Source organism: Zootoca vivipara, chromosome 15 (genome assembly GCF_965207765.1).
Source record: "Zootoca vivipara chromosome 15, rZooViv2.hap1.1, whole genome shotgun sequence".
NCBI lineage: Eukaryota > Metazoa > Chordata > Lepidosauria > Squamata > Lacertidae > Zootoca > Zootoca vivipara.
The window spans coordinates 31,626,076-31,652,769 of NC_142598.1; the positions used below are offsets into that span (position 1 = coordinate 31,626,076).

Here is a 26,694-nt window from a genome sequence, read left to right on the forward strand (position 1 = left end):
TGTTCACTTTTGGGACTGCAACTAATACAGTTCTATAGAAATAAGAAGCGATTGATTGAGGTTCTGTTAGATCAGTCAGTCGGGGCGGGGGTATGGTTCTGACATAGTAGTTTTAAATTCCTGTTTTTACAGCTTAGTGTTTAAAATCTTTCTCCCTCCCACAGTTCTCTTGTAGGAAGACCTTGAGCTGCTGACTGCTGTTTGGTGAAATAGAAATTAAGCAAGTGGAGGCCATGTTTGAAACAATAGGTAAGACACGATACCAAAACACATTTAGATACTTAACAAACCCTTTTCATTCTCTTTTTTAAGAGGTATGGTGAACTGTGTTTCCTCGTGTTTATCTAAATTCAGGAGAAATACATGCAACGTTCACCGATACACAGTTCACTGAGATGAAGTCCTGGTGGAGATTAATGTCTAAGACTGCTGCCAAGAAATGCTTATAGATCTATATGAAGATGTATTATGCCAAGTGAGGTCATTGGTCCATCTTGCACAGTACAGTACTCTTGACTAGGAGCAGCTCTCTAAGTTCTTAGGCAGAGCTATTGACCAGCCCTGTTAGCAGTGTTAGAAACAAATTGCTCCTTAAAACAAGGTTATATTCACCAAAATGGAATGTCTAGTTGCCATTTTGGGGCAAGACAGCTCCAGTGTCTCATTTTTCAAATGATATACTGACTGCGATTGATTCTCTGTTAAACATCTGGCTACCTTGAACTAGGTTAAGAACTTTGACAGCCTAAAGCAGGCATCCCCAAACTGCGGCCCTCCAGATGTTTTGGCCTACAACTCCCATGATCCTTAGCTAACAGGACCAGTGGTCGGGGAAGATGGGAATTGTAGTCCAAAACATCTGGAGGGCCGAAGTTTGGGGATGCCTGGCCTAAAGCATGGCAGTGGGGTGGGTTAAGTGAAGACAAGCTACAATTTGGTCCCTGAAATTCATTCCTATTGTGCAGATAAAATATACTGTAACTGATAGAATTCTACAGGATATGGTATTAATCGGTGTATGATAACAATCCAGTTCCAAGGATCCCCAGGGATCCACCTCTGGATGGTGTAAATGCCAGGCAACATTCTGGTGCCCTGGCATCTTCACTGGGTCGCAAGTGGCAAAATGCACCTGGCACTTGTCTTATTTCAAACACTGCCTGTTAGCTGATAATTTTTAGCTAGAGATTGAATCAGGAGCCATCTGCATGTAAAGCATATTCTTGGCCTCTGAGCTATAGCCTCTTGCAGATGGGTGTTGGTGTCCAAGGAAGAGGTGAAGTTGATCTTATTAGTTAAGACAACACCTGAAGCAGATAGTAGAACAATGAAGCAAGGTGAGCAGGCCCTGGATGTGGAAGACAGCTGTGGTTCAATCTGGGACAGAAGGCCAAGGGGCAAGACAAAATAAACAGGGGCCTTCAAAGGCATTTCGTATGGAACAAAGCTATGTCTCAAGTAGTATGGTTGGAAGGACATTCACATGTATGGATAGAGGAGAACGATAGGACCATGTTATTGGTGCATCCATCAATCAGTGATTGGGCCATAAGATTACTATTGTAGACCATGCCTGGAAAGGAGGACTATACATTCCTGAGCTTCAAAACTATGGGGCATCCATCATTCTGTGTTAGCTCCCTGATAAAAATCCATTCAGGAAATCAGAATCCATTTGGGCTATAGGTTAACTGTAGAAAGCTGAAATGCAGTCACTTAAAAGTATAATTAAATGCATATTCTGCTGGCTTTGTGCTGTGAAAGGGCAGTTGGATGCAATTTCCACTAAACCGGATGTTTAGAAAAAGTGTATTTCCATCTTGTTTTAAGACAGGGGTCCCCAAACTTACCTTGCTGAGGGCCGATGCTGCCAGCGCCGATCGCACTGCGGGCCGGAGCACACGGGAGTGCACGCCTATACGTGTGCGCACATGCAATTTCCGGCGTACTTCCGGGTTGCCAGAACACTGGAAATTGTTTGTGCTCATGCGCATAGGCCTCCTCCAACCCGGAAGTGTGTTGGAACTGACACTTGTGCATGCACACAAGCTATTTCTGACGCTCCCGGCGACCTAGACGTGGGCAGCCGCGCCGGTAAGAGCGTGTGGCGGGGGTTGTCGGGGGCCGCATAAATGAGCCTCGCGGGCCGCATCCGGCCCCCGGGCCTTAGTTTGGGGAACCCTGTTTTAAGAGCTGATGAAGTAGTATGTAAGCTTCTATGCCTAACTGTATATACGCACATTAAGGGTACCAAGTAATAGAGAATATTCTTTCAGATACTCACCGGGCCCTCCAGGCAGTGGAACGGCTGCAAGCAAAATTACGGGAACGAGGTGATACAGCAAATGAAGAGAAATTGAGTTTACTGAAATCAGTGCTGCAAAGTCCTTTGTTCAATCAAATCCTAAACCTTCAGGCTTCTCTTCCACAATCAAGAGATCAGGTAGGATGGTAACATCTCCGGGGGAAAGAGGAAATGCCAATAAGACTTTGTGAAATCCGTTTATCTGATAACTCTCTGAACAGCTTGCAAAATAGACACCGAACAGTAAAAATGTCCAAAGATTTCCCTGTAACATAGCAAGTTTGGCATTCTTAAAGTTCATTTATTATGCAGTAATAACCTGTAAACTTTAGGAATACTATTACTCCTGAAATTAGGATAACAGGTATCACACACTATTTCCCCCAAGGTGTTTTGTGAAGAACAGTGCCATTTAACCTCTTTCAGACTAGCTTGAGAGTAGTGGGCATTCATTCTTTGACCTTATTTTTAGTTGTTGGAAATAAAAGAGAAGTTTTACATTTGCGCTGACATTGTGAGACGAATATATATATTTATTTCACCAAATTTGGATACCGCAAAGCCCTCAAAGTGGTTTGCATAAAAGATAATAAAATTATTGCTAAAAATGTTACAACCGTTTGCAAACTTGTGCAACACAGAAGAATGCTGATGTTAAGCCCTGCCTTGAGTTACGTGACGCATGCCTGTGGAAGCATACCATTCAATGAAGGCCCGACTCCAGCCATTATCAGGAATGTGATAGGAATGGAATGGAATGGAATGTAGTTGTCATAAGGAATATGAATCGCTAACAGCGTAGAACTATACATGCCCACTCAGAAGTAAATTCCATTGAGTTCAGTGGGCCTGATCCTCAATTAGGTGAGTGTAGACTTGTAGTCTAACATGCCTGATTTTCACTCAAATGAGTGGGACACAAATGTGTGAGGGTGCTGGTCATAGTTTAAATATAGAGGCCATTGTCAAACATCTGTTTTATTTAGTTAAATCTGGTGCATTGAAGCAAGTATAACAACAACATCAACAACAACAACAACAATGACAATGTTATTCTGTGTAACCTGCTCATCTGACTGGATTATGACAAATTTAGTATAACATTAGTATTACTACTATATACAGTGGTACCTCTACTTACGAATTTAATGCGTTCCGAATGCACATTCGTAAGTCGAAAAAAAATATAAGTCGAATCCCATAGAAATGCATTGGGAGAAAAAATTCGTAAGTAGAAGCAACCCTATCTAAAAATTTGTAAGTAGAAAAAATCCTATCTAAACCGCATCCAAGATGGCGGACGGAGCTCCATTCGTAAGTAGAGTTATTCGTAAGTAGAGTTATTCGTAAGTAGAGGTACCACTGTATCTCAGCCATTAGCCACGTTTTGAAGAAATGAAAACTTTAAAATCTTTTACTTCTATTTTTTCTTTTGCTAGAAGCAACAACATCTTTGCTCATCCACGTATATGACTTATTATATTCTGAGCCCCTGTTATCATTATTACAGTGCCTTTACTCTTCTGCGCTATGTATTTATTTATTTTTTAAACGTGCATTTTGGGGCATAGTTGGGAAAGAATTCCTTTGATGAGATACAGTACGGAGCTTCCTTGTCTGTGAGCTAAAGGGCTGGAAGAACCAAAGCTTAAGGAGTTTTTATTTATTTGTTTAGAACATTTCACTTAAGCATGGATGCTTTATAACTGGCGCTCAGATGCCTGTCGATAGGTTGCCTTGTAAGCCTTTTCATTAAAATAAACAAGATTTGTTGCTTAGGTTGAGGATTTTAAAATGCAAAGTAAGCAAGATAAGTAGGAAGAAAATCCCAACAGCTAGGGACTAAACCAAACTGAATCAATTCTCTCTTTCAGAGAGAGAGAAACTGGTAGTTTGCCTTCAGCACTCATTTGCATGTCAGCACACTAAAAGCAAGCGCATATTTTCCCTCTGAGCATTCCCACTCTGTCCGTTTTCTAAGTCTGATGCCGTAGCAAAAGCCCGGTGTTTGAAGATAAGGAAGCAATGACAAAACTAAAAGAAATAAAAATAAATTCTGCTCTTGTGATATAACGAACTTCTTAAGTCTTCATTTGGCTTTTGTTTATAATTTGGAATATTTAAATATTTAAATAAAAAAACAACCCACCACCACCACTCAGTGCTGGCAATCCAGCCTTCGCTCCAACAGTGCTTGCTTCCCCTCCTCCACTGGAAAAGCTCAAAGCTGTGCTAATGAGAAAAATCCCTTTTCTTGGCTGGGCGACATTCTTCAAATTTTTTTCATACAAGTTTGAAGATAGATTTTGCAGGGTGGAAAATTACTGACTGCAGTGTAAGGGGTCTAGCCTGTCTTCACGTGCACCCTTTCAAAGTCCTGTTTCTACTTCCTTACTGGTTTCTTTCTTTCTTTCTTTCTTTCTTTCTTTCTTTCTTTCTTTCTTTCTTTCTTTCTTTCTTTCTTTCTTTCTTTCTTTCTTTCTTTCTGTAGTGCCTTCAACCGGAGTTGCATTGAGATGTAACTATGCTTGCTTTCCTTTGATTTGTAGCCTGTGCACAGCCCCAGCTGGAAAAAAAGTGCTGGAGCTTATCTTGTACTGTATTCCACTGGGGAAAAATGTGTGAAGAAAAACAGCAGAACCGGCCAACTGGTTCTGTTGCAGGCAGTTCTGACGTTACTCTGAAGCTGTGGTATTACGCACACTTACTTACATGGGTCTAAGTCCCATTGAATGCAGGACTGATTTCTGAATAGATTGACACCATAGCTCCACCTTACTAGCAAAACTTGTGCTCCTGTAGGTTGCAGATGAAATGTTTTACCAAAGTGTGCATTTTGTTGTTGAGTCGTTTAGTCGTGTCCGACTCTTCGTGGCCCCATGGACCAGAGCACGCCAGGCACTCCTGTCTTCCACTGTCTCCTGCAGTTTGGTCAAACTCATGTTGGTAGCTTCAAGAACACTGTCCAACCATCTCATCCTCTGTCATCCCCTTCTCCTTGTGCCCTCCATCTTTCCCAACATCAGGGTCTTTTCCAGGGAGTCTTCTCTTCTCATGAGGTGGCCAAAGTATTGGAGCCTCAGCTTCAAGATCTTTCCTTCCAGTGAGCACTCAGGGCTGATTTCCTTCAGAATGGATAGGTTTGTTCTTCTTGCAGTCCATGGGACTCTCAAAAATCTCCTCCAGCACCATAATTCAAAAGCATCAATTCTTTGGCGATCAGCCTTCTTTATGGTCCAGCTCTCACTTCCATACATCACTACGGGGAAAACCATAGCTTTAACTATACAGACCTTTGTTGGCAAGGTGATGTCTCTGCTTTTTAAGATGCTGTCTAGGTTTGTCATCGCTTTTCTCCCAAGAAGCAGGCCCCTTTTGATTTTGTGACTACTGTCACCATCTGCAGTGATTATGGAATAAGTGTGCATATTGAACAAGGAACAAGCAGGGATCTCCTAAATTTTATTGCCCTTGCTCTCCTTCTCTTCGCTCCTTTCAGTGCGAGTTAAGGCAAAAAGTTTTTGAAATAAGTGCTCACTCTCATTTTGTTGCCTAAAATGCTGACATTCCATAAATGCAACTGAAGTAGATTTTTATTTAATTGGGTAACATTTCAAACAAAATACAGAAAGTAGCATTTGATTGCAATGAAAGTTACCCAAATGTACATTTTATCATATATTGTGGCATCGAAGGGTGGTGGTGTTTTGGGGTTTTTTTTTTTGTTCCCTTCCAAATTATGCCAATATTGCAGATGTTATGTACAGTAAAAGGAAAGGCAATTGTGGTAAATTAGCTTAAGGCAATTTATAGAACAAAGCTATGCTCCTTTCATACAGTACATACATAATCACTTTGCTTTAAAGCTACCTCATCATGGAGTTAACGGTGGCTTTTTTTATTGTGAAGCAGAACAGTTTATATGCAATGAAAAATATGACTTACAACGACAAAAGGCATTTTAAATTTTATTACTGTATTTTAATCTGTATATTAATTAATTGCTTTTTATGTCTTATTGTAATTTTATTGGTGTGTGCCGCCCTGAGCCCGGTTTTGACTGGGGAGGGCGGGGTATAAATAAAAATGTGTTGTTGTTGTTGTTGTTGTTGTTGTTTGGCAGTGATCACTGAGCTCCTTTAGAATATGTCACATCTGAACTGAATCACATGCAGATACACACACTCAGAGAGTCCTGTTGTTTCCTGTGGAAATACTTAATCTGGATGAGCACACACCTGCATTTTTCTTCCCACCCCCACCCCAATTTATTTTATTAAACTTCCAGAAATTCCAGCTACAATTCCAATACATATTCAAAAAACTTTCTTTTGTATTATCGACTTCCCACCCCATTTTCGGAGATGTTTTTCTTATCCCCCTCTTGCTGCACCCCACGTTCCCTCTTTTTATATTAAAATCGTAATACACCAGTCTCTAATTCTTTCTGTTACTCATAATTCAAATCCTGCTCATGGGTTCTTCAAATTATATTATTGGTTCAAATAATCTGGAAAGGGCTTCCATTCTTCCAAAAATAAAAACAAAAAGTCATCAATTGATTCTCTTATTTTAACTGTTAGCTTTGTTGATTCGACATAGTCCATAACTTTGCTTATCCATTCTTCTTGAGTAGGAACTTCTTCCTTTTCCCATTTTTAAGTGTAAAGGATCCTAGCTACTGTAGTTATATACATAAACAACTTAGCAATTTTTTTTTTGGAATTTCTGTCCCTAGCAGTGTCAGTTTTGGGGGGCTTACTTTAAACATCTTTTTTTTTATGTCACCATATATCATTTTCCAAAATGCCCTAGCTTTTTTACAAGTACACCACATATGAAAAAAGTGTTTGTTTGCACTTTTAGTAGTTACTAGAAACCTTATACATTTTAGACATTGCACCTTTATTTCTTTACCTCGATTAGAAATTATATTCGGGAAAGCTGTGCAATCATGTTTCTGAAGATACATTTTAGGTCAAATTAAAAGTCAATGGCTAAACTTCTACAGATATCTGGGTTTGAACTGAACTTGCAGAAAGTGGGAAATGTTATATTCATGGGCCAAGTTAACTCTGTTCCTGAAGTGGTACCCAGGGCCATGTAGTATACTGTATGTGAGAATACTAAAGCTATTGGAGATTTCTTGGGGGGGAAGGTGCTAATCCTAGCTGGAGCCAGAGTAGCTAGGATCCTTTCCTGAAGTGGTACCCAGGGCCATGTAGTATACTGTATGTGAGAATACTAAAGCTATTGGAGATTTCTTGGGGGGGGGGGAGGTGCTAATCCTAGCTGGAGCCAGAGTAGTACAGTACGTCAAGATTCAGATCCTTATATGGCTGTGAAGCTCATGTGCTAGCTTTGGGCAAGTCACTAGTCTCAGCCCTCACAAGGTGGATGTGGAAGAGGCCAGACATGTAGGGCACACCGAATGTTGGGAAGCGTTACAGAAACGATTGGTGTATTCACTGAACAAGTGTTTATACAAGAATGTAACTCTCCATGACCTGAAGCTGTCATGCCACTTAAATTGTTTACTATTGGCCAATTGCTACACTTGGATGCACAGTGGCTAATTCCCACCCACCCCCTGAGTTACTCTCTCATTTTTCTGTTTAGTTTTACCCACCCCCTCTGCTGTTCCTGAAATGCAGTAAGCAGAAGCCACTTGGTCTAACATAGTCGTTTCACATTAAGCTAATCCCCTTTGAACAAGCAACTCAATTTCTTTAATTAGCTGTAAGAATAAAGATCATTAGAGTGGAGTGCCACTATCAATTACTATGGACGAGTTAGTAGTCAATAATACATTAGAACTCTACCATAGTCCATACTAAAGCATTACTTTTTTTAAAAAAAACAAGTCTTAGGATCCTGAATTATATTTACTGGTAGATGAATTAAGGTTATGTTTTCATTCTTCTCTTCTGCAGCTGTGCCCCACTTTTTCCAGGGTGGATTTGATTTAAATCAAATCAATTTAAATCACAATTTAAACCACTAGTCAGTGAGACTTTATTTTATATATATATATATATATATATGAGCATTCCTGCTGGTATAATCTTAATAGTTACAACCAGATGAAGGTTTCGTTTTTGGAATAATAAATTTTCAGAGTAGTTTTTACAGTTATACCAAAAATTACTGATTTGGTTATACTATTACAAATACATAGACAGATAATTATGAAATTATTGTGAGGTTTAATAAGTTAACTTGATATTCTGCTGTACTTTATTGGAAGGAGAAAAATAATCATTTCCTTAACAACAATTTAAACAATTTAACTAAAACAATAACATTATAGCATATGTATCCATGTTTGTTAACTGATGTGGTTAAACCTTTTTTTATATTTTTTTAAAAAAACAGACTGAGTTTCAGCATACATGAAAAAGTTAAAACAAATCCTTATTTCCTGATGGCCTTTGGACTATAATGCAACTTAAATAAAAAAACTATCTTTAGAAAGTTTCCCCCCCCTCCAAAAGCATTTTATTTTAAAAATCCAATTTAAATTAAAAATATCATATATATATATATATATATATATATATATATATATATATATATATATAATCACTGATTCACCCTGACTTTTTCCCATTCTACCTTTTGAAGGGTAGTAAGAGAGAAATATTTTCTTGCTAAAGCAGTTTTTTTGCATTAGCAGAAGCATGCTATGTTGTCCCCCCCCCCAAAAGAGAGAAGTATTATAGTTTGATGAGCTTCCAAGAGCTGTGCTTTGTTAAAAGCATTGAAGCATGTCCCCATTTTATATTCCAAGAAAGATGGCCTTTGTTTTCCTTATGAGAACATTAAGCCATCTTTTCCAGCATTCTGTCTTTTGACAGTGAATGCACCCAAAATAGCCCTTAGGCTGCTATAGAATGATCTATACAAATGATTCGTTTGTAATGTCTACGATCTTTTCTTGATACTATATTCCCCAAAGTTTAGAAATAATCCTATAGACCACTGCTTCTTTCAGCTGGTTTCTGCTGGCTATAGCATTTGTAATGTGTTGAGCTAGATGCTGTGTGATTTCTAATTGTCATTTTATTGCTTCTTTTTATTTCTTATGTTCCATAGAATTCAAAAGGTAATAAAGGAAAATATAATATAAGGAATAAAAGAAGCAATGAAAATATAATTGAAAATCAATATGAATATTAAACCACAGTTGGGACCCCAGACATACCTAACACAAGTACATAAATATATAACATTCTGTTCATATATCAGAAATAATTGGAGAGTACCGTATCTCTCTACATAATAATTATTAGCAATCAATAAACAATATAATTTCAGAAAGTATAGTATGCTATGCAGAAAAGCTATTATATTTATCAGTAGCCACACCATATCTGTTTTTTATACCTTCAATCTACAGAAGTAATTTACTTCTAATTTTCCCCCTTTTTTGCCTTCTGTGACGCAGTTGGACCATTTCAAACCATTTCTGCTATTCTTTTATCATAAGTGGTAGCTTGATTTTTGGATATATGAGCTACTGACAGATTGACAGCAGTTAATAAATTCTACACCAGTTATTTGGGGTTTAATGTGATCATCTAGATCAGGCATCCCCAAACTTCGGCCCTCCAGGTGTTTTGGACTACAGTTCCCATCTTCCCCAACCACTGGTCCTGTTAGCTAGGGATCATGGGAGTTGTAGGCCAAAACATCTGGAGGGCCGCAGTTTGGGGATGCCTGATCTAGATAGCCCAACAAAATTGTCCACGGATTTAATGGTATGGTCTAAAGGGTCATTAGTGTGATTAATCTGATTACTTCTTCCCAATATTTCTTTATTAATGGGTGAGACCACCAGATAGGCTTCAAATCTGCATTTGAGGATCCACACCTCCAGTCTTTGCCTAACACCCAGTGTATATTTTTCTCAGTCTATGTGGTTAAGCAATTGGTAATGTTCACTTACTTTTTCTAGTCCTTGGTTATAAATTTTCTGCCATTCTAGCTCAGGTTTCTCTGTCCACCACTTCCTTATATTTCTTCTCAAACTATTGCCAAAAGCCCCTTTACATTGTTTTCCTTCTCAAAATCTTACCGTCTACATGCCATTTTGTGCCCTCATGTTTCTCCCCCGCAAGATAACTTCTTAACTGCCACTAAGAAAGTGAATGTGTGGGTTATACTAAATTTCAATTACAGTTGACTCTTAAGTCACCAGTGTGTACAATATTTATCAAACAGTGTTCCTTTGATTTGTTTCATGACTTCTGTAGTGTTTTAACTCTGTTTTGATCATGTGTTGTATCCTTAAGGGCATGATAAACCTCCAATGTTGGATTATGTGTGGGCTTTTTCTATTTTGTTTTGTCTGTTTTGCCTAGTAACTGTTGGTTCTTGTGGTCTTCACAACTAAACTCCAATAATGTTGTATATTTTTTTAGGTACATGTTGCACCTTCTATCTCCTCATCTGGCGAGCTCGTACAGCTTTCTCATCATGCTGCTATTGTGGAATCTTCACTCCCAAATGAATCCTATCTGTTGGCTCAGCAGAATGGCAGTCTTTCTAGTGGGATAGAAGCAGCTGCACGATCTCCTCAGATTATTGTGAAGTCTGCTAGTGATGACTTTGAACTACTGATCAGAAATATGGCACAGGTAGGACTTCATAGTGTGAATTAACTGTCTGGCACTGTGGCCTTCTGCTAGGGCAGACATGTCCAACCGGTTGACCGCGATCTACAGGTAGATCCCCGGATGATCGTGGTCGATTGCAGTCCATCATGGGTTCCAAATCGATCCCTAAGTGGGATCCAACTGTAGAGGGCAATGAATGTATCCACCCCCCCCCTTGCTCTGTTCCTCCGTGTCATGTGGGCAGTCATTAGGTGCCCGCTGCTTGTGATTTGGGAGATGATAGTTGGCTTTAGCGCTGTGTGCATTTCAAAGCTGTGGATTGTTTGGTGAGCGAGTTATGGCACCCTCCCCCTTTAAAAATAGCTCCACAACCCTGTGCATTAGTCCCCCAAAATAGCTCTACAGCTCATGGTACTCCCCCCTTAAAAAGCTCATCAACCCTGTGCAATTCTCCCCCCCAAAAAGCTCAACAACTCTGGGCAATCCTTCCCTTCCTTCCTTCCTTCCACCCACCCACCCCAGGGACGCTCCTCCTCCCTCCAACGACAATGGGTGGATCACTGCCAGTTTTTTAATACTGGGAGTAGATCGCAGTCTCTTGGGAGTTGGATGTGCCTGTGCTAGGGGATTAGGAACATGCCACAAGTTTTCTCCATTTTTATGAGCTTTGCCTGCCAAATGTTAGCACTAACCGTAGTTAACTCCAAACGCAAGTTCCTAACCCACTTTTGCATGGTTGCAAACTCTGATTCCCAAAACTTGAAAGAGAAGGGTGAAGAGATGCTTTATTGTGGGATGCCCAGATTACCTAACCACAGTGATCAGAACAGGACCTGTTCGTTTTGCCCCTATTGGATTTATTTGTTGCCTGTCTGGTTTGTTGATTTGTAATTTGTTTCGTTAAACGTGCACAAACTTTGAAACCACATTGCTTTTGAATTTGTTTCAAAACGGTGCTGGTTTTTCTTACAGGGACGCCTTGTTGAGACCATAGAACTCGTGAAGCCTCTAAGCGGTGGTCTAGGCTTCAGTGTGGTTGGCCTGAAGAGTGAATATAGAGGTGAACTGGGCATATTTGTGCAGGAGATTCAAGACGGAAGTGTGGCACAAAGGTGAGATTGCCAGGAACCACTTTCTTAGTCAGATTTTAGCGATGGGAAGAAATCTGTAAGAGGCATGCCGCTTTTAGTCATGAGCAATAGTATAACAGCTACAAAGGGATATATTGCTCACAACTGATAGCTCATTGGAAGTTATAAAGATTGTAATATTCATGCCATTCATATACAGTTTGATTTTCAGATCTTTCTGAAATTGTTCCTTTTCCATATTGTTTATCTATTTTTTTAATCATTGAGTTCATTTATACATGTTACAATTTTCCTTTGTTGTGTGGCAAAGGATAAGGACTGCTCAGAAAGTACCCCACCCTTTTTAATATTCTGTTGGGAGCCACCCAGAGTGGCTGGGGAATGAATGAATATTCCAAAGTTCTTATGACCTCTATTTCCTCTTCTCACACTCTGTCCCATTGCAACCAGTATACTGTTTGCCTGCTATATAGTTAACTCCTTCCCCTGCCTAGTTTTTCTTTTTTCAATATAATGATTCTGTTGGTTTCTATAATTTCTTTGATTCTTGATATTTCTTCATTCTTCTTCTGTATTGATGTGTGTATTCTGCAGGTTGTTTTGTACTGTTGTGGGAGCTTTTGGTTTGAAGGGGAGCATATAAATTAATAAAAATAAAAACATTTTAAAATTCTATTGATTTCAGCAGAAGAGAATCAAACATGAGTTTTATTCTCCCGTTGGAAACAATGGCGCTTGAAAGGACTTAGTTTGTGCCCAGTATGTTTTGAGCACATAGGTTTTAAATACTGTTTAATAAATTTATTGATCCTAAAAAGAAATGTGGATTAGGCTCACAGCTTACTTTTATTGCTTTGACTCAAGTCTGAAGAAAGGCAGATTATGTGATTCCCTGATAGTACATTCTCCACCAGCAAATGAATGAATCCCTTTCATGATTAAGTTAAGAGCAGAAAGATGTCCTTTCCAATGTAGTTTCCTTCTTTGGTTTTAAAGAAGGAAAATTAGTCTCTTCTCCACCTCTCTCTTACACACCTGATGGCAGTGTTTGGTAAGTAAACTGTATGGATTGATGAATATTCAGTGCTTGTGCTGCACATGCTCTGTTAAGCAGCAGGCTCAAAGTCAAGAATGAAGTTCCCAGGCTATAGCTGGAAGAGCTGGAAGCAACCCACTTGTAATATGCTTAGTCTCGGATGGGGGTGCAGGGAGAAGGAACTAGCTGTGGGGTGAAGCCAGGAGACAGTGGCAGTGGGATTAGCTTCAAAGAAAGCTGATCACCAGGGTGCCAAAATAGTTGCTCACAGCAAAACTGTAGGGAAAGATTTTTTTTCCTAAAAAAAAAGAGGTTGGGGTGGGGAAATAGAAAAACAGGATTAAAAGGAACTATTTTGGAAAAACTGACAAACTAATGTTTGGCGGCACTTAATTTTGATAATTTCTTTTACCCTTTGCTTGCCTACGATAGAGATGGAAGGCTGCAGGAAGCAGATCAAATCCTTGCTATTAACAGGCAACCCCTTGACCAGACCATCACACACCAACAGGCTATCGGGATCCTACAGAAAGCAAAGGATTGTGTTCAGCTGGTTGTGGCCAGGGGCCCCTTGCCTCAGCTTATCAGCCCTGTGATTTCCCGGTCCCCATCAGCTGCTAGTACAATCTCAGCCCACTCCAATCCAGTGAGTACATTGTATGAGCATTGAAAACAAACATGCCTTCCTTTTTCTTAGCTTGTCAGTGGTTGCAGTTTAAATGCTGTTTTCCATAGTCTTGTAGACTTATCACCCCTTGCCTCAAGAAGATTTTGCATGACTATCTTGATCAGGCATCCCCAAACTTCGGCCCTCCAGATGTTTTGGACTACAATTCCCATCTTCCCCGACCACTGGTCCTGTTAGCTAGGGATCATGGGAGTTGTAGGCCAAAACATCTGGAGGGCCGCAGTTTGGGGATGCCTGGTCAAGATAGTCATGCAAAATCTTCTTCCTGAACATTAAGCAGGTGGTTGAGTCAAATTGCATCTCCAAGGGAAGTTTTCCCACACTGTCAATTTGTCTTCTAGTGCTCAGGCAGCAATGTTCTTTCTGTAGGATGGCCAGAGATGCAGAATTTGTGGCTCTTCACATGCTGCTCCCACCTGGCTTTGGGTTCCCTTTAAGTTCCAGATTATTTGGGGTAGGGTAGACTTGGGGTGTAAATCACCAATATTCTTACTATTGCCACTGGCTTCGGTAAAGAAGACAGCAAACAATCGTAGGTGCTAATCTACGTTTATTCAGAGAGTGTGTGTTCAGCCATCACTCTCCAGTTCAGAAGAAAGTGAAAGTAGAAACAGCACAAAGAACATCACATGACAGGAGATCAGGTTACAGCTTGAGCTCCTGTGTGGGAAAGTACAGCAGTTTTATAAAGTAAACATTCATCCACATGCAGCATCTGTGCCATGCAGAGGATTTATGCTAACATCTCCCCTGAATCCTGAAATGGAAAAAGATGCAAATGTGAGAGCATCATTAAGAGAAGTGAACAGACAGTTGTCATAAACAAAGTAGGACTTTCCTGCTGTGGAACTCTCTGAGACTGGATTGACCAGCTTTGGCTTCCAGGGGACCAGAGCAGTTGCTCTGTTGACAGAAACAGTGTTGCGTTTGACAACCTGTTGTTGTGGCTTAGCCTGTGTGACTGCTGCCTGTTTTGGAGTTCTAAGCACAGCTAAATTTGCAATTGCTGTGTTGGCAAACTCCTGAGAATACCTCTTGGGTCCTCTTCTAATCCTCTCAGACCTGCGTGAGAGGTGCAAATCCTGTTTACTGAGATTCTCCCCTTCAGGACTTTTGGGAGAACTCTTACCAATGGTAAACAGTGGATCTAGTGCTTCAAGCACTTTTTCATCATCCGATGATGGTCTGTTAAAAACAGCATGAGTTCCTTTGTGTATGACTGTCTCCCCTGTGTCAGAGCTACTCGGGGTAGAGCCTTCAGCAAAGGAATCATTATCACTACCACTTGTGTCAGTGTAGGAAGCATCAAAATCATTGGCACCTATGGGAAATTCATCAAGAACATATGTTTCTTGTGGCGTAGGAGTGTGTTCTACCTCTTGAGTAAGAATCACCTCATTGGAAGAAGACAACATAACTCTGTATTGACCTTCCTCAAAACCCAATAGAATGCCTTGGACTGGCTTGCCCTCAAGCGAAGCCACCCACATTTTGGTTCCAAAAACCTTAGTGTTGCTCACATCAGGCTTATGTTGGAACAGAATCTCATAAGGAGAACGCTTCTGTCCTTTAGGAACCTGTCTGAGCCACTGGTAAAGGAAAAATGAGATGCTTTCAGCCCACAGTTGTTCAGACAATCCTGAACTCAGCAGTTGTGCTTGCATGCCTGCTTCTAACTCAGTGTTAACCTTAACACATAAGTTTTTGTCCCAAGCTGCCTGGGTCTTGGCAAACTTGTGGTGAATGCCTTTGTCATCAAAAAAAGCTTGAAACTCCTGTGAAGTAAAAAGAGGAATGTCATTGGTCAATAAACATTCAATTTTACAACCATGTTTCAGTTCAACCTTAGCATGAAATTCAGAAAATTTCACAATAGCCTGCTGAGGCTTTTGCAGAGGATAAAACCACGTATACTTAGAGAAGTGGTCAGTTATCAGAAGATAATATTTGGCCTTGCCAAGGGACTTCGGCATAGGACCAAAAACATGAGCAGAAACGATCTGGAAACAACGTGTTAGACCTTTCTTGCTTGGTTGCTTCTTTGCCACCTTAGGCTCCTCTGGACCTGTTAAACAATCATCAACAACATTAAAACATGCATCACTTTTATCATAAGATAATCTGAAAAGGTTATCTTTGTCTCTGTGTCCCGTCAAAAGAACTTCTCCATCTTTAGAAATCACACAGGTGCCCCTGTGAAAACACAGCTCAAACCCCTTCTCATCAATTTGAGAAACACTGAAAAGGTTTTGCTTCAGCTCTGGAACAAGATACACATTACTGATACTCAAATTTAGAGATTTCAGAAAAATAGTTCCTTTTCCAATGGATTTCAAAGAATTGCCATCTGCCTGTGACACGATGGAGTCCAGCTTCTCGAAAGTCTGGAACAGTCTCTTGTCGTTGACCAGATGGTGCGAAGATCCCGAATCTATGATCAGATAAGACCCGTCGTCGTCTTGGTCATCAAGCTGAGTGAGCATTACAAGCATTTTGCGTGCTGTAGGGCCCTTGCTGCTGCCGCCGCTGCTGCTGCCGCTACCGCCGCTGCCTCGCCCCTTAGGCCCAGAAGCCTGTTGTTGACTTCCTGAGTCCTTCTGGGGTCATCTACATGTCTTGGCTGTGAGCCCAGGAATATTGCATAACTGGCATCTGACCACAGTTTTAAGGGCTTGTGCAGTCTCTGCAGATGCACCAGGTGAGGGTGAGTAGCGCTCCCCGTTGGCCTCCGCCTGTGCGCGGGTCCTGTCCTCCTCATTAAGCAATGAAGCATAAATTCCTGCTGCAGTCATTTGCTGAGGATCTTGAGCCCCCAGCTGGGCTGCAATAGCATTATAGGACTTGGGAAGGCTATTTAGCACTGTAAAGCAATAAATGTCGTCATCCAAATTGACGTTTCTGTCAACTAGCTCCTGGCGTAGTTGACGCATCTGATGCAAATGGGCTCTCAAGTCTCCTCCCTCCTTCAGACGCAAATTAATTAATCTCTGAAAGAATAATGTTGTTGATCCGGCGCGCAACCTCAGGTGCTCGTCCCGAAGATGAGTCCAAACATCATAAGCATAGTCTAAGTTCCGAATATGAGCCAGCTGTGATGGGTCCAAATGCAGAACTATTGTTGCCCTTGCCTGTGCGTTGCGATTCAACCACCTGTGGCCTGGCAAAACGGGCGGTGCGTTCTGAATCAACTCAATAAGTCCTTGCCGGATAAGAACACATTCCATTTTAACACTCCACGTTGCGTAATTTGAGTCATTTAACAGAGGACACAAACTCTTGGGTGTTTGATCTGAATCCCCGGCTTTAGCCATCTTGCTACTGTAAGCGTGCTGCTAGCTTCTGACTTCAAAGTACAAAGAAGCTGCAAATTAGGCTTTCGGCAGGCATCTGCAATTAAGCTGCCGCTTTAGAGGTTTTATTGCCGCTATAAATCAGTCCCGGTTACTCACTGCTCCGGTGATAAGGAACGCAGACGTCCGTGCACTTCCTCCCCTGGAACGCAGGAACCGGTGACTCCCAAGCAGGCGAAATTCCTCAGGATCAGCTGCTGCAGATTGAGGCCTGTTTACGTGCCTGTTTTCACGCTTTTCAGAGGTCCGAAGATCGGAACCAGAGCTCAACCATCCTCTGCTACCACTGTTAGAATATTGGGGTGTAAATCACCAATATTCTTACTATTGCCACTGGCTTCGGTAAAGAAGACAGCAAACAATCGTAGGTGCTAATCTACGTTTATTCAGAGAGTGTGTGTTCAGCCATCACTCTCCAGTTCAGAAGAAAGTGAAAGTAGAAACAGCACAAAGAACATCACATGACAGGAGATCAGGTTACAGCTTGAGCTCCTGTGTGGGAAAGTACAGCAGTTTTATAAAGTAAACATTCATCCACATGCAGCATCTGTGCCATGCAGAGGATTTATGCTAACAGACTTGGTGAATCCACAGATGGAAAGAAGCCCGTGCCTTCAGGCTCCAAGGATGATGACCAAGTGGTAGCAGACCCATTTGGATTGTGGGCAAGACTCCATAGCATTCCACCCTTCTGGGAAGCGTCTACATTGAATCACAGCAGCAGCAAAGAACTCACACCAGTACTGCCCTCTAGACCAATTCCACCCATCACTGACATAACACTCCCTTAAAGTACAGCGAATCATGCAAGAAGCCACCAGTCACCTAATAGTGATAGAGGCTATTGAACCTATTTCTCCAGAAGAAAGGTGCTTAGGCATTGACTTAATCTTTTTCATCTCCCTCTTCTCCCCTTGCATAATATCCTTGAGATTCTTCCAACCCTCCAGAACAGATTGTTGGGGGGGGGTGCTCAGGGGGTATGCGGGGAAAGAGAGTCCTTTTTTTTTGCTAGCAGGAATCATTGTGGTGGCTTCTGCTGGTGCAGTAATTTAGTTGAATACTACCCCTAGTTGTGAAAATTCTGTCCTGAATTTCTTATAATTGACAAGTACGTTGAGAAGATCTTGTGATCCAATATTGCCCACCAGTTGTCTCCTTTCTTCAGGTGCCTCATTGTCCCAGACATCCTTGGTTCTTGGCAATCCTTTAATTAGCACAGTTGTCCTGCTGTTTTCTCCCAGCCAGGATGGACCTTCTCTTTCAGGGCTCTGTCACACACCTAGATGCACCATGGCTGCAGTCTGCCACTTGGAAGTTGAACCTCAGTCCCTCTTAGCTGCTAACAAGCCCCTTGTATATGCTGGTGTGCTGCATCATTGGAACATCCCTCTACATCAGCCAGTGCTATGGCCCACCTTTTCCAGCTCACCCATCTGGGTGAGCCACGCAGAGGATGCTAGGGTAGCTGACATTACCCCTCTTGGATGCCCTCTTCTGACAAACAAATAGGCAGTGAGGAATTGTGGCAGCGGTATGTAACCGCTGGCCTACCTGTGCCTTCTCTCCCACGCTAATTTTCAGAGGCATACTGAATATCTCTGAATACACATTGAGCTTCTACCACCTCTACCATTGAGCTTCATTGCATTATGAGGTGGAAAGACATCTCTTCACCCATGGCATGCATAATTTTATATCCTTCTGTTATATTGACTGCTTCAGATCAGTGGCTCTCAATTCCTTTTTCTATACCTACATAGAAAAGAACATGCGTTCTCAGCTACAAGCTCTAATTTTGATCCCTGGTCCCATTTTGAGCTAATTCATTGAGACGGTAAACACCGTTGATTTGCCATTGAATACGCTCAGAATGAGCAACGCTGCATAGTGATTACTCATACGGTAGGCAGATTTCTAGAGTGAGTATGCAGCCAATATTTAGCATGTTTACATTTCTGTGCTCTCTTACACTAGAACAGGCATCCCCAAACTTGGGCCCTCCAGATGTTTTGGCCTACAACTCCCATGATCCCTAGCTAACAGGACCAGTGGTCAGGGATGATGGGAACTGTAGTCCAAAACATCTGGAGGGCCGAAGTTTGGGGGTGCCTGCACTAGAAACAAGATGAATGCTTGTCCTCTGTTGTTGCTGTTGTTGTTTATTGTTGTTTAAATTAACTTTCAATATTGATATTTGCAGGTCCACTGGCAGCATGTGGAGACCATTGAGCTGGTGAATGATGGATCGGGTCTGGGATTTGGGATAGTGGGTGGAAAATCAACTGGAGTGATAGTGAAAACCATCCTTCCAGGAGGAATAGCTGATCAGGTACACAAACTATGTTCTTGTTTAGAGCACAGAACAATATAGAATTACAGTTTATAAGTATTTTATCTACCGTCGTACAGTACCTTGGTTTTCAAACAGCTTAGTTCTTGGAACGTTTTGGCTCCTGAATGCCGCAAACCCGGAAGTGAGTGTTCTGCTTTGCGAGGTATTTTTTGGAAGCCGAACGTCCGGCGGGGCTTCTGATTGGCTTCCTGCGGCCAATCAGAAGCGGCGCTTTGGTTTCTGAACATTTTGGAAGTTGAACGGACTTCCGGAATGGATTCCATTTGGCTTCCGAGGTACGACTGTAATTGGTACCTGTCTTTTATTTTCTTGAGGTAAAATGAGGGGGTTTAACATTTTTATGTGGGAAAATGGCTTCATTAATTAAGAACTGCCGCGCGCCAAAAAACCAGCAACAATATAAGCACATATCAAAAGGGAAGAAGGAAGCAGTTGGGGCTGTGCTCGGTGCCACCGCCCATCCAAGAAGAGCGCTGCTGCCATCCAGCAGGCGCAGATTCTGCTGCAAAATTGTGACTCCCTCAGTTGAAGTTGCCGCCAGAGGTGGAGAGAGAAAAGGGATGGTCCACTCTAGCCTCAGCTTCTCTCTCTCTCCTCCTCGCTTCACCCCGCTGACTGGGAAGCTCTCTGGAGGTTTCCTCCTATTCTTCTTCCAGCTGGGCTGCCATCTACCGTGTTTCCCCTTTTTTAAGACGTAGTCATTATATAAGCCATAGCAGGATTTCTAAGCAATTGCGCGATACAAGCCATACCCCGAAAATAAGACATACTGATAGACCCTTCACCCACTAGCAATAACCCCCCTCCTGCCAGCCAACTCCCCCCTTAAAAATCTCTCCCCATTTTGCTGTCGCTCCACAGACACGTATTTCCTTTAAAAGCTTGTAAAAATGCACCGAACAGCCGTAGCTGCTGGCTGCCGAAGCCTTGTGATTTCTCTTCCCCGTTTCTGAGAGCATTTTTTTAAATAAAAAGATCCAAAAATAATTTTTTTAGCCAAGCTGTGTAAGCTCTACTTGGTGAAGGGGAGAAAAGTGGGGTGGGGAGGAGATGAAGGCACGAGGAAGAAAAGAGGGGCGATTGAAGAATGCAAAGGCTGTTTTCCCTTTTAGGGAGAGACCTCCGTGCGCGCGTCTGTCTCTCTCCCCCCCCCTGCGTCTCTCTCTCTCTCTCTCTCTCTCTCTCTCTCTCTCTCACACACACACACACACACACACACACACACACAGCCCACCTCTCGCTTCCCCCCACCTTTCCCTAAATTCCCTTCCATTCAATGCACGTTGATTTCCTCTTAACGGGAATCTCCCGTGTCTGATTGTTGTCTCATTGCTTTTACCGGGCATAAAGCAGCCTTTTAAAAATCCTGCTGCAGTTTTCTTTCTACCTTATGCTGCTTGGTTGTCTGTGGAGCTGCCCCTTTAAGGATTTGTAAGTAGTCTGGATCGCAGTCCTTGCCTTGGGGACTTTTATTTATTTATTAAGGACTTTTTCCTTCGCTGTTTGCGAGCTGCTAAAAGGAGCTGCTAAATGCTGCTTTACACAAAAGTTAAACTGCCGGTCCTAACAACACGTGCTTCCTCACCTCGCTGGCTCAATTGCTTCTCAATTGCTACCATTTACCAAGTCAGCAATCTTAATTGCTGCTTAGCTGGCTTCTTTGTTCTCAGCAGGTAGCTTCTTTGCTATCAGTGATAGCACTGCAAAGTGCTATGTTGTTGGAACTTCAGACAGTCTTGCAGTCTTGGGCAGCTGGCTGGTAGAGATCCTTACTTGCTTTAGGTATAGGCTACTGCTAGGACTGTATCACACAGATAGATTCCATTATACTGGTTTAGATTTAAGAAGCTCCAGTGTAGCAGATTGCTATTAAGTGAGTCCCCACCTTGGAGGAGAGAGAGAGCAGCCCTTCGCGAACATCCCAGGGCCGGGGAGAGAGGGCTGCACCAGGGACGCACACACCTCCCTTCCCTCAGACTCGTAATAAAAATACCGGTACCAGTAAGACATCCCACCAAAAATAAGCCACCCTGTGGTTTTTTGAGAAAAAAAAGTAATAAGACGGTGTCTTAAAAAGGGGGAAACACGGTACCAGAAACCATGAGAGGGGAGAGTGCTTCTACAGCTGCCTCCTCCTCCGTGGCCAAACATGAAGGTTTGCTTGGAAGAAGCATCTTAAAACCACAGGCTAAGAAGCTGGCTCTTTTAAACAAATCCTAGCTGATATTGGCCACAGTTTATGGTTTAGACAACATGCTAAACTGTGGTTTGGGGTAGTTGTTGTTGTTGTTTGCGCTAAATTCCACTTGGTTTCTTTTCACGAAAACCCTACCAAGCAGAGCTAGGTGCAAAAGATGCTCCCAGTTTTCACTACTCTCTTCTCATTGCAATCCCCCAAAAAGCTGCTCTTAAGAGTTGGAAGAACCCCGGGAACAGTATGGGACGTGGCACAGAGGGTTGCAAAAGGCTGTATATTGCAATAGTGTATTATGCATACTTTTTGAAATAGAAACACTAGACATCTTGGCATCGCTTTTACGTGTGTTTATTATTTTACTGCTGTAACAACAGATTATACCGTACATTAGAGTATAAACAAGTTTTTTGAATCCCCCTGTATCATTATTTTTGCAGTAGTAGTATTGTTAATGCTGTATTTTTTAAAAAACTTGATTGGGAGCTGCCCAGAGTGGCTGGGGAAACTCAGCCAGATGGGCGGTGTATAAATAATAAATTATTATTATTGTTGTTGTTGTTGTTGTTGTTGTTGTTGTAATTTCTTGTTGGGGTGCATGTGTGCTCTCTTTATCTCTCTCTATATTTTGCCAGCGAAGTAATTGCTTTCTTCCTCATCTAGCATGGCAGCCTGCGCAGTGGAGATCACATATTGAAAATTGGTGATACAGAGCTGGCTGGAATGAGCAGCGAGCAGGTGGCGCATGTCTTGAGGCAGTGTGGAAACAGAGTGAAGTTGGTTATAGCCAGAGGCCCACTTGAGGAGCCCACACCACCAGCAGTTCCTCCAGGAACACCAGTACAAACCTTTATGATGGATAACCAGGTAATGATTTGACAAGGTAAATTTAAGAAGCAATAGAGACGTCAATGGTGGTTCATTATTTAGAGTTCATGGCTCACTATTTTCCTAATCCAAAGGCATTATAAATAGAGTGTAGTTATCGCCATACTTAAAAATCAATCAATCCCTCATGGTAGTCAGTAGTACATCGGTGCACTGGGAACTCTGAGGAGCCGGACATAAAAAACATGCAAATAATTTCTAACCCACTAACCTCAATGTGCCACTTGAATGATGCTTCAACAACAGCTGAGCAATCAGTGTTTTGCAACACCTCCCACTTACTCTGCGGCAGCCCTTTCAGTCCAGCTGGATTATTAAAACAGTTCCTTCCAATATGCCTCTCTTCCTCCTGCCTCCCATACCCACCTCATCACCCCCAGCAACCATCAGCCTCTTCCTTTCTGCGCCAGCCGGCACACAGCTGCAGCTCTTCACCTAGGTCAGCTGCTACAACTTCAGCTGCTGCAAGCTGTGTGCCAGCTAGCCAGCTGCCACCTTCATTGCATACTGTATACCCGTCACTTCTCTGTTTTGCTGCTCTGGCTCTCTTTCTTTGCTCTCTGAAAAGCGCCCTCAATTCCCCCACCCCCAAACCCTCTGTGTTCTCCCTGACTCACAAACGAGTCCCTCGCTTAACGTTCCGAAGGGATGCCCAGCAAGATCGCGGTTAGTAACGTGAGAAATGGGAGAGGCAATCTGAGGCGTTGGGTGTGCGAAAACAAAGAAATGCCATGCAGTAAAACAACACACATACTTTTCTGCATCTTAAGAAAGAAAAATCTACAGTAACATGTAGAGAGAGTCTCAGCACCCTGTACAGATAATCTGACAGCTGTCGAATTTGATGCACCAGGTCAGCCGATTTTATTCAGCAGAATGAGGTGCTACTCGGTGGAACTGTGACTCCACAATTGTATACTGAAATAAATAAAGGAAATAAAGAGGGGATCAAGCTCAAACCTTTCTGCCTGGAGGCATGGCTTGTTCCAGTGACCTGACAGTTTTTCAGTGGACTTTCTCCCCCTGCAGTTTTCAGGAAGAATTCCTGAAAGATTATTTGAACCATTGCTTCTCATCATATCTGTAAGCTTGGGAAACAGTATTTTAGTTTATAAAGAAGCCTTTCTTTCCCTTAATAGTCAGTTGAACTTATACTAATAGCTATTTTTTAGGGACAAAGACTAGGCAGCACGCTAGCTTTGCCTGTTGGCTCTCCCTGAAATCATCACAAAAAAGCTGCTATTAATTGTTACATGCCCCAGTTCCCAAGTTATTTTTACTTTGCCAAGTAGAATTTGCATTTGTTCAGTTTTACTCAGTGACCTTCCCCTCTCCCTGCCCCCAGAATCCTTTGTGCTACCCTTTCTCTAGCACACATAGTATGTTACTCATAAGTCATCTGCAAGGCATCTGTATAAAACCCTGTTAAATCATGGCTCATCATTTAGTTATCATTACAGTGGTACCTCGGTTTATGAACACAATTGGTTCCGGAGGTCTGTTCATAAACTGAAGCGTTCATAAACTGAAGCGAACTTTCCCATTGAAAGTAATGGAAAGTGGATTAATCTGTTCCAGACAGTCCGCGGAGTACTTAAACTGAAGCGTTCATATACTGAAGCGAACTTTCCCATTGAAAGTAATGAAAAGTGGATTAATCCGTTCCAGACGGGTCCACAGAGTACTCAACCTGAAGCGTACTTAACCCGAAATATGAGTGTAATTGGTTCCAGAAGTCTGTTCATAAACTGAAGCGTTCATAAACTGAAGCGAACTTTCCCATTGAAAGTAATGGAAAGTGAATTAATCCATTCCAGATGGGTCCGCGGTGTTCGTAAACCGAAAATTCATAAACCGAGGTGTTCATAAACCAAGGTTCCACTGTATTAGTAAAGGAGGATTTTTTTTAGCAGATACATTGTACCACACTGGGTGTAAACAAGTGGAGTTCTGCTTGTGCAACAGGACCTTCCTGTTCTCTATCTACAGCACCCCACGCCACCAAATCTGTTCTGAAGGTCTCTGGACATTATTGGATTCAACCCATATGTTATAGACAAACCTTAGCTCTATTTCCTGTTGACTTTCATAGTATCATAAATTATGGCTATTATTATTGTTGCTGGCATATTTTGCACTCAGGTGTCTAAAAGTGAATTACACAATGAAAATACAAATGACAGCGACCTTAAAATCAGATATAAAAGTAGCAATAAGCAAAAACTGAAACACTTCTACTCACCGCTTTTACTTAAAGCTACTCTGTTGAATATGTGTTTGTCTACATTTTAAATTTGTCTGCATTTTAAATGTTAAAATTAGATTTTAATCTGTTTTTTAATTAATTGTTTTCTTTTCTTTTATGTTTTATTGTAATTTTATTGGTGTTAGCCGCCCTGAGCCCGGTTTTGACTGGGAAGGGCGGGGTATAAATAAATAAATAAATAAATAAATAAATAAATAAATAAATAATAATTATGATTATTATTACAATATTTTCAGTAATACAATTTGGGTTGTATTCTAACTTGTATTCTAATCTATTCCAGCACAAGGAGTTCCTCCTCTCCTTAAATATGCTCCAGAGGGATATGGGAACCCCTGCAATAGATTTTAGGGGGCACATGGGGGCTGGGATAGAGGGTTGGCAGTCCTACTGTATTCGTGATAATTTTTCCACTGACGGGACCCTAGCTTAGCGCTACATTGAATACAACCCTTTGTCTTTAAGTGTTAGCTCCTGAATTGAAAGTTTCAGGACCAACTTGTCATTTTATTTGCCTGAGTCACATATCCTCTTGTTATTTCAATTTTAATAGTTGTGTGCGCGTATCTTTTATTTTGAAACATTTCAGTAATAATAATATTTACCCTGACCTTTAGTTTACTTCTCTTGCACGATAGTAATATCTGTGGAACTGCATCTTGAAGGACCTCAAAACTGCAAAACACTTCATGGAGCCCCAAACAGCAAAACATTTTGTGTATTTATTTTCGTTACCTTATTTGGCAACATTTCTTCGCGGACAACATTTTAACATATGTAAGGGAGGTGAACAGCATAAAATCAACAATAAAACAACATCAATAAAACAAGTACAGAATACATCATAAATATGTAAAATCAGAATAGTACATCAGTATAGCTGGATTGAACTGTATAACTAGGCACTTTGAAGACAAGTAAAACTAACATTTTCAGCAGTTATTTGGGAGGGTCGCCATCTGTACAACTATCACTCCAGTTCCATGCTATCTATTTGCAATTTTGGCACCTGAATTGGTTTGGAAAATAAGTACGGAAACTTTTGTCCCCGAGAACTGTCCTCATGGGACATTCTTTCATTTGTTTTTCGTTTTGTTTTTTTCCTAAGAGAGACGAAGAGACACAAGTTGAAAATGATGCAAATGGAAATATGTTTGATGTGGAACTCACAAAAAACACCCAAGGATTAGGAATAACTATTGCTGGCTACATTGGAGACAAAACCTCAGGTAATATTAAGACCAGATCTGTGGAGAGCTATAGCTTGGTGGCAGACACCATGATTTGTACACAAGAGGTCTTAGAGTTCCATCCCTTGTATCTCCAGGTATAGGTGGGAAGGGCTTCTCTCTGAAACCCTGGAGAGCTACTGACAATCATAATGGGCAGGGCAGGGGAACTAGTAACCCATGAGTCACCTGCCAGGCTATTTCAACCAATTTTTAGGCTCCTTAATGGTGGGCCAAGCAGGACTGCAAAAACACCACCTTCAGGTACCGGTAGCTGAAGCGGAAGGTAGCCAGACCATTACAAGCATCCAAGGTGACCAGGAACCTCCCTATTGCCGGAGAGGGTTAGACACTTTAAAGAGCAGCTTGCTTAACTGCTCTCTAAAGCACCTCCCACCCTCCTTTAAATAGCTCAACTGGGCTACCAGCTGCTTGCTCGCTCGCTTGCCTGACGGTCTGTTGTTGCTCTGCAGTTGCGTGACTACCTGTTGGTGGCCGTGTGAACTGCAGCACGATGACAACCTTACAATTTTATGTATATAGGAGGCTGTGCATGTTCAAAGAAGCCAGCGTTTAGCTGCAGCTGCCTCCTTGTATGCATCTACGCATTAAAATGTAAGCTTATATCCTGTAATGTGTGGTGCAACTCTTAGGGGAAAAGGTCTTCAATGAG

The 26,694-nt window shown here is 41.7% G+C and overlaps 1 protein-coding gene across 26 annotated transcripts in view; it reads left to right on the forward strand.

Annotated features, from left to right (window-relative positions):
• MPDZ (multiple PDZ domain crumbs cell polarity complex component) overlaps nt 1-26,694 on the forward strand; it is a 116,759-nt gene that overhangs the window by 14,145 nt on the left and 75,920 nt on the right. For all 26 annotated transcript variants that reach the window (XM_088658982.1, XM_088658986.1, XM_088658990.1 and 23 more), the window contains exons 2-9: nt 165-249; nt 2,277-2,443; nt 10,729-10,944; nt 11,896-12,035; nt 13,483-13,696; nt 19,292-19,420; nt 22,302-22,505; nt 25,901-26,021. In XM_088658982.1, the coding sequence (XP_088515108.1) occupies nt 234-249; nt 2,277-2,443; nt 10,729-10,944; nt 11,896-12,035; nt 13,483-13,696; nt 19,292-19,420; nt 22,302-22,505; nt 25,901-26,021 (1,207 nt within the window). In that variant the 5' untranslated portion in view covers nt 165-233. The remainder of the gene's footprint in view (nt 1-164; nt 250-2,276; nt 2,444-10,728; nt 10,945-11,895; nt 12,036-13,482; nt 13,697-19,291; nt 19,421-22,301; nt 22,506-25,900; nt 26,022-26,694) is intronic.